Genomic DNA, 7,683 nt, shown 5'->3' on the forward strand with positions numbered 1-7,683 from the left:
CTACCTTTTTCCTCCAAAGATACTTTATATTGGTGGAAATTGGTGTGGCTTCTTAGAGACATTTTTAGATTTCATCTACAGATCATACTACCAGACTGGTAGTAATTAAAAGAGTTCTGAAATACAAAGTGTCCAAATGAATTTAGTAGCTTTTAAAGGCAACATTGTATATTTGTTTGGGAGACTGGTGGAAAAAAATGGATGAGGATAATTTATTGCCAACTTATTATATTTATGCTGTTATGTATTGTTTTTCTAGTATACTCACACATTTTGTGTATAAAACTAGAGGCTAGTGCATGGATTTGTGCACTGGTGGGTTCCCTCTGCCTGGCCTGTGGGGATAGGGCCAAAACTGGCTCTCTGACATCCCCTGAGGGGTTCCCGATTGTGAGAGGGCGGTTCTTGGGTTATGTACTCTGGAATCAGGCTCCTTCCTTTCTGGTTCCAGGTGTATCACCCGAGAACCTGCCACTGCCAAGTGACCGCAGCTCGGCAGCTCCTGCATTGAGCGTCTGCCCCCTGGTAATCAGTGCACATCATGCTACTGAATGGTCAGTTGGTCAGCCGGTTGCTTAGGCTTTTATTTTTTATTTATTTATTTTTAAAATATAAGAGAGGGACAGAGAGTTAGAAACATCAATGAGAGAGAAACATTGATCAGCTGCTTCCTGCACACCCCCTACTGGGGATGTGCCTGCAACCAAGGTACATGCCCTTGTCTGGAATCGAACCCGGGACCCTTCAGTCCGCAGGCTGATGCTCTATCCACTGAGCCAAACCGGTCAGGGCAAGGCTTTTATATATATAGATATATACAGTAAGACCTCAGTATAAGGGACTAATTCAGAATATCAGCCAGCATGTGTTTAAACTGCTGCAGAAAGTCACGCCATGTGACAACAGAAATAATTACCTCTCTAAATGCAGTGTGATCACGTGCTAATCATTCCCCAAACATTGTTTACCAGGGTGACTCGGATTTAAATATGTAGACTATAGTTGTAGATAGGTAATATTTACTTATGTCTGTGAAATTACTAGTGTTTTTTTCAACATATGGTTTATTTGCTAAAATTTGTTAAAAATAAATGAGTTAATCAGAAAAAAATAACCTGTTAATTTAATTATTAGCAAATCTTGGTGAAAAGCATTTTAAGCCCTGGCTGGTATAGCTCATTTGCTTGAAGCAACATCCCATACACAAAGGTTGTGGGTTAATTCTTGGTCAGGAAACATACGTAGGCAACCCAATCGATGTATCTCTCTCACATCTATGTTTCTTTTTCTCCTTCTCTCTCTCTCCCTCTTTCTTCCTCTTTAAAGAAATTTTAAAAAGAACAAAAAGGATTTTAAAATTAACAGGGTGTTAATTTTCACATATGACATACAGACCAGAAATTTTGTCTGTTAAATCTGAAGTCCATTCAGTTGACAATTTGCTGTGCTGTCAACTTTGGTGTAAAGTAATATGGGACAGGAAAAGCTCATACTAATTGCATACTATCCTATATAATAAAACCCTAATATGCAAATTGACCGAACAGTGGAACAACTGGTCGCTATGATGCACACTGACTACCAGGGGACAGATGCTCAATGCAGGAGCTGCCCCCTGGTGGTCAGTGCCCTCTCAAAGGGGGGCACCTTTCAGCCAGAAGCTGGTGAGCACAGCGATGGTGGCGGGAGCCTCTCCCGTCTCCGCAGCAGCACTAAGGAGCAGTGAACTAAGTGGTAAGGAGCAGCAAGCAGGTGGGCGGTAAGCAGCGAGGGGTCCCGGACTGCGAGAGGACACAGGCCGGACTGAGGGACTCCCCATCCCCAGTGCACAAATTGCACTGGGCCTCTAGTTTTGTAAGTAATTTGTTTCCAAATCTCCTGCCCCCCCATAGTTGGAGTAGGAGGTGAAATTTAATTGGTTTGAGTTACCTGTTTTTTTCTGTAGCCATTGTTTTAAGGGTATAAATGATGAATAGGCTGAAATATGATAATCACGGTTTGATTATTCAGGGCTTGTTTATATTGGTGTAGGAACCTCCAAATTGAACCTGAGTTTCACTTGTTTCCAGATCATTTCTATCTAAAAAAAATAAAAATAAAATTGCCATTTACTCCATAGATTTAAAGGTTTATTTTATGAACATATGCTAAGAACTTTTACTCTTAAAAAATATTGCATTAGTATAAAATTAAAGATATACACATATATGTGCATTTATCAGGCCTTGAGATTACAGAACGTTTGAGGAAAAATTTGTCTTAAAAAATTCATGACATATTAGTTGCTTCTAATTTTTAACTCTAAGGTGACCCATTTAAATAACATTGAAAATATACATGTTTTTGCAATAGTATTTAAAAATAAAAAATAATGACCTTTTATATAATAGTCATTTGTGTTTTTAAATCTGTTTGAGACTAAGCCCATGAGAGTAAATTTGCTTTTGCTTAGAGCTCATGCTGAAAAAATGTTGGGTTAGGATTATAGCAAGGCTTTTTGAATATCATGCTGAATTTTATAACAGTGGTTTGTAACATTTTATCTCTATGTCATTCATATATTCAATATGTTAACATATATCTTTCAAGGTAGTAATTCAAGGATCATGAATCTATTGAAAAGGGCTGGGGTGTGCATACAAGGTTTTTAAATTAGGAGTTAGTTATCAGATAAAGTTTATGTTTCAGAACAATAGTTGAGATAGCATCAATAAATTGATCTATTGGAGGGGGAGAGAGTAGACTAAGGAAGACCAATTAGGAACCTTAACCACAGCCTAAGTGAGAAGATGAAACCCTGAACTCTCCTAATGGCATTTGGAACAGATAGTTTGAAGATGGATGTTTCTAAGTTAAAGAACATGGTGATATATTGCATTAAAAGACTCTATACTAATAAAAAGGTAATATGCAAATTAAGTGTCACTCCACAACAAAGATGGCAGTGCCCATAGCCACAAAGATGGCGGCGCTGGCTGGACCCATGGAGCCAGCCGGAGTGAGCAGGATGCTTGGCTTCCTTCATCGCCCCAGTGACAAAGGAAGCCAAGCCTCCTGCAAGCCCCAGCCAGCTGCCATGGGATGGCCTCTGGGCGGCAGCCATGGAGCCAGCCGGGGCAGGTGGAAGGCGGCTCCAGCCCAGAGTGAAGGCCCAGATCCCTGGTGCTGGAGGGAAGCCAGTGCCGGCAGCCAGGGGAAGGAAGGCTTCCTATTCTTGCACGAATCTTCGTGCATTGGGCCTCTAGTAGAATATAAGGGGTCACCTAAGTCATAACTTTGTCAGGGTGTGATAATACATACTCTAAAGTTCAGTAAAGGGGGAGAGTCTACTACTAACCTTTTAACTGTCAGATTCTCCTTCCTATCACACTTGGATATTAGTGAGTCAGAGCACTGTGTTGCTTAAATATTACCTGTGGCATTTAATATTAAAATAAAATTTTTCTATACAGAAGTTACTTTTGGTTATTTTAGCTACTAATATTAATGTATTTATGAATATTAATTTTTTGCTCAATCTTTTGGTAATTTCAAGGCTTATTAAATTCACATATATGTTTGTATTTTTTATGTTTTTGCTAATTCAACATTTGTTTTAAGAGTAAAAATTCTTAGCACATGTTCATAAAATAAACCTTTAAACCTGTGGAATAAGTGGTAATTTTATTTTTAAAAAACTTTTCTAGTAGGTAGTAAAAGACAATGTGCTCTTAGATCTTTATCTTTGAATATCTCATCTTATACTTTTCCCTTTTTGGGTATCTTCTAAGTGTCCTGACATGTCTGGAAAATTTGAAATACAGGAATTACTATTCATACATTTTGGTGTAATGTAACTAACATGTTTATTTCCTTTAAAGTAAAAGGTAGTTTCATATCTAAAAGTCACACCTTTTGATTTACCAACCTATCTTTACTATGGAAGCTGAAACTACTTTGTTTGTCCTATATTAGCGGTTCTCAACCTGTGGGTCGCGACCCCTCTGGGGGTCAAATGACCCTTTCACAGGGGTCACCTAAATACATCCTGCATATCAGATATTTACATTACGATTCATAACAGTAGCACATTACAGTTATGAAGTAGCAACGGAAATAATTTTATGATTGGGAGTCACCACAACATGAGGAACTGTATTAAAGGGTCGAGGCATTAAGAAAGTTGAGAACCACTGCATATCTTTGACAATAATTGCCTAACAACACACCAATAAGCCATTGGCATCTGCTAGTTTGTATTATGATACATTATCTCCAGTTACTTCATGTCACAGATTTCATGAAGTTCTGAAAAATAGTATCAATTTAATTTAAAAAAAAAGCCATAGTGGAATGTATTTGTGTGTTGCTGCAACAGACAGATTTAGCAGCTTAAAGCCACAGACATTTATGATCTCAAAATTTCCTGAGCCAGAAAGAATGTCTGCAGTCACTTCAATAGAGCCCTACAGCTTTTAATAGTTGCTGTTAACACATCCCATTATTGTTTGTGATGTGGTTACTTGCATTCTTTGCAAACTGTGTTTTTTAAGGGCTCTACAGAAATAATACTTAGGATATGTTTTTTGATGTGTGACATTAAGATAGCATAAAATGCTTAAAAATGTTGACTTAATAAAATTTATAATAGTCTAACAAAGGTAATAGTTCTTGAATAAAAACGTGTATTCTCTTCAACTCTGCCTACTTGATGGCAGTTTTTCTCATTTCATTTTTAGGTTAAAAAGCATTGAATGGAATCAATTTGTATTCCAAAACTGGACCAACACAAAGACTTGATGTTGTGGAATTGGGAGCAAACAAGCAATGTCATCTAATGAACAAGAAAGAGTCTTGTGTTATAATGGTGAAGTCCTTGTTTTTCAATTGTCGAAAGGAAATTTTGCAGATAAAGGGCCTGCAGAAATACCCATATTACATGTCAGAAGAATGGTATTTGACAGAGAAACAAGTGCATTTGTTCAGAAGTCCACTGGATCCTTTAGCATAAAGGAAGAAAACTCTGATTTAAAAATCTTGTGTTGCAACTGTGTGTCAGATTTCAGAACTGGAATGAACCTCCCTTGTATTATGATACAATGCAATGAAAAGAATAATGTTTTCAAATATGTCCTACTATTCCTTCACAATACCAATAAATTTGAAAAACGTTTGAGTTTTAAACTAGCCCATGAGTTGAAAGATGGCCTACGGGTCTTTAACGGGCCTTTAATTATATGGAAACATGTTAAAACATTCTTCTATCTCTCTCCCCAGACTAGCGAAATTATTTCTGTGTCCATTAACTTTTCCTCTATTGAGTGGGCAGGAGAGATTGAAAATCTAGGTATGGTTTTATTAGGACAAAAGAAATGTTATTTATCTGAGGAGGAAAGCACCTCAGAGCCTTCAGAATCAGATTATGCAGTTTGGAACACCAGATTTTGTGTATGCTTTCTTGAAAGTGAAGAAGTAATAAGTGATACATATATTATCCCTCCTGCTTATAGCAGTGTGATAACTTGTGTGCATGTCTGTGCAACTGAGTTTGTCAACAACAAGCTAAGAATGTCTTTGATTGCCCTTACTCGGAGGAATCAGCTGATTTCATTCCAGAATGGGACTCCTAAAAATGTGTGCCAGCTTCCATTTGAAGATCCTTGTGAAATACAACTTATGGATTCAGGCGAAGACCGTCTTCTCATTGTGTCCTTTAGGTCCAGTGCTTGTGGTGTTTGGGAAAAGAACTTTCAGGTACAGTACTTATTCTCATAATTATTCACTTGGTGTAGTCTTAGATCTAGTAGCATTCCTACACTTCATAGAGTTCATCCTGGAGTCTTATTATCCAAACCAATTTTCAGTGCTGAAATTAAAAGATCATATATGCTCTTTTTTCTTAGAATTATCAGAATACTACCTGATAAAGGTTTTGCTTTGCCATTTTGAGTCATAAAACCTTTGAGTTATTTGGAAATATATAAATATATAACTATAATTATTACTATTTATTTGTCTTTTAAAGTAACGATCGCTAATTTTTATAATGTGATAATTGGATGTGTATTTTTACTTAGACTCTATAATAACAAAAGTGTAATATGCTAATTAGACCAGACGTCCTTCCGGACAAAGCCGGGGCTATGAGGGCCAAGGTGGCTGCCGCAGCGGTGGTGGCAGCAGCCTAGGCAGAGGCGGCCACCATGGCGGCGGGGTCCGAGCCCCTTGCATGAATTTTGTGCATTGGGCCTTTAGTAAGATTATAAGTGATTTGACTTCATAAGCTTTCTTAGAAAATTCAAGTAAGTTTAGCTTTTTAGAAACTGGTGATTATCTATTTAAACTTAAAATCTAGAGGAATTTCTTTAAATGTGTCATTGTTCATTAAGAAACAAATAATTGTTCTCCAGAGATGGAAGTGATAAGTGTTATTTTTTCTAAAAACTTGCTTAGACAATTTTATGATGTTATATTTTGAAACTCGGAGTTATTCTTAGCAAGCATTCACATTTTATCCACATTTACGTTAGTTATATCTTTCAATGTAAGTTTAGGAAATTGCTTTAAAATATTCTCTGGTATTGAGTGTTCAATAAGAGGTAAAAAGATGCAAAAATGAATAGGAATTTGGAGGTTTGTAGCAGGTTATCTGCACCAATAATATTTCTCTGACACTGATTTTTGGTAACACTGAATCCTGCTGGCTTTAGATATATATCAGCTCATTCAGGTATGTGATGTGAGTGTTTACAGTTCAAGATAAGTACTCATTACTTGTCAGAAATATCTTTTTCAAAAGTGATTTTTTAGTACATTATATATACAACTTTTTAAGTTGGAGATAGTGCCTTTCTTTGTGTGCCCTAGCTATTTAATTAGAAGCTCAATTATAATTTCTATCACTCCATTATCACCTTGACATGGAATATTGATAAATATTTTAGAAAGTTTGAGAAGCATTTTTTATGTGAATTGTTACTTTCTGTATGTGCAAATGTCAGGTTGAAATTGTGTTTTATCAGACGTTGCCTTGTAAATTATCTTTATGGTAATAGGGATTATATAACTATATTCATTCTCAATTACACATACAGGACTTACATCATCAAAAGGAAAATAATTTGAAAGCTATCCTGTTTTTTTTATTTTGTTTTATTGCTTAAAGTATTACAAAGAGTATTACATATGTCTCCTTTTTTTCCCCCTTGACAGTCCCCCGGCCTCCCCTACCCCCCCAGTGTCTTGTGTCCATTGGTTATGCTTATCTGCATGCATACAAGTCCTTTGGTTGATGCCTTATGCCCCCCACTCCCCCCCAACCCTTCCCAGGCTTCCCTCTGTAGTTTGACAGTCTGTTCAATGCTGCTCTGGCTCTGCATCTACCCCTGTTCATCAGTCTACACTGGTCCCCATTATCTGTCCCAACCTCACCGGAGCCGTGCTAGCCTCACTGGGGCCGTTTCGTCCTCACCAGGGCCGTCTTGACCTCACCGGGGCTGTCCCAACCTCATCGGGGCTGTCCTGACCTCACTGGGGCTATCCCTACCCCACCAGGGCCGTCTCCACCTCACCGGGGCGGTCCCGACCTCACTGGGGCCATCTTGACCCTGCTGGTGCCATACATCGCCAGGGTCGTTTCGGCCTTACCGGGGCCATCCAACCTCACCAGGGCCGTCCTGACCTCACCAGGGCTGTTTCCACCTC

General features: G+C 38.1%; 1 protein-coding gene across 1 annotated transcript in view; it reads left to right on the forward strand.

The window, feature by feature from the left end:
* Positions 1-4,792: 4,792 nt before the first annotated feature.
* FANCB (Fanconi anemia complementation group B) overlaps positions 4,793-7,683 on the forward strand; it is a gene marked incomplete at its 3' end in the record, with an annotated part of 22,757 nt that continues 19,866 nt past the window's right edge. Inside the window, 1 exon segment of the mRNA XM_006779515.2 lies at positions 4,793-5,733. Within this exon segment, the coding sequence (XP_006779578.2) occupies positions 4,807-5,733 (927 nt within the window).

Source organism: Myotis davidii, unplaced genomic scaffold (assembly GCF_000327345.1).
Source record: "Myotis davidii unplaced genomic scaffold, ASM32734v1 scaffold216, whole genome shotgun sequence".
Lineage (NCBI taxonomy): Eukaryota > Metazoa > Chordata > Mammalia > Chiroptera > Vespertilionidae > Myotis > Myotis davidii.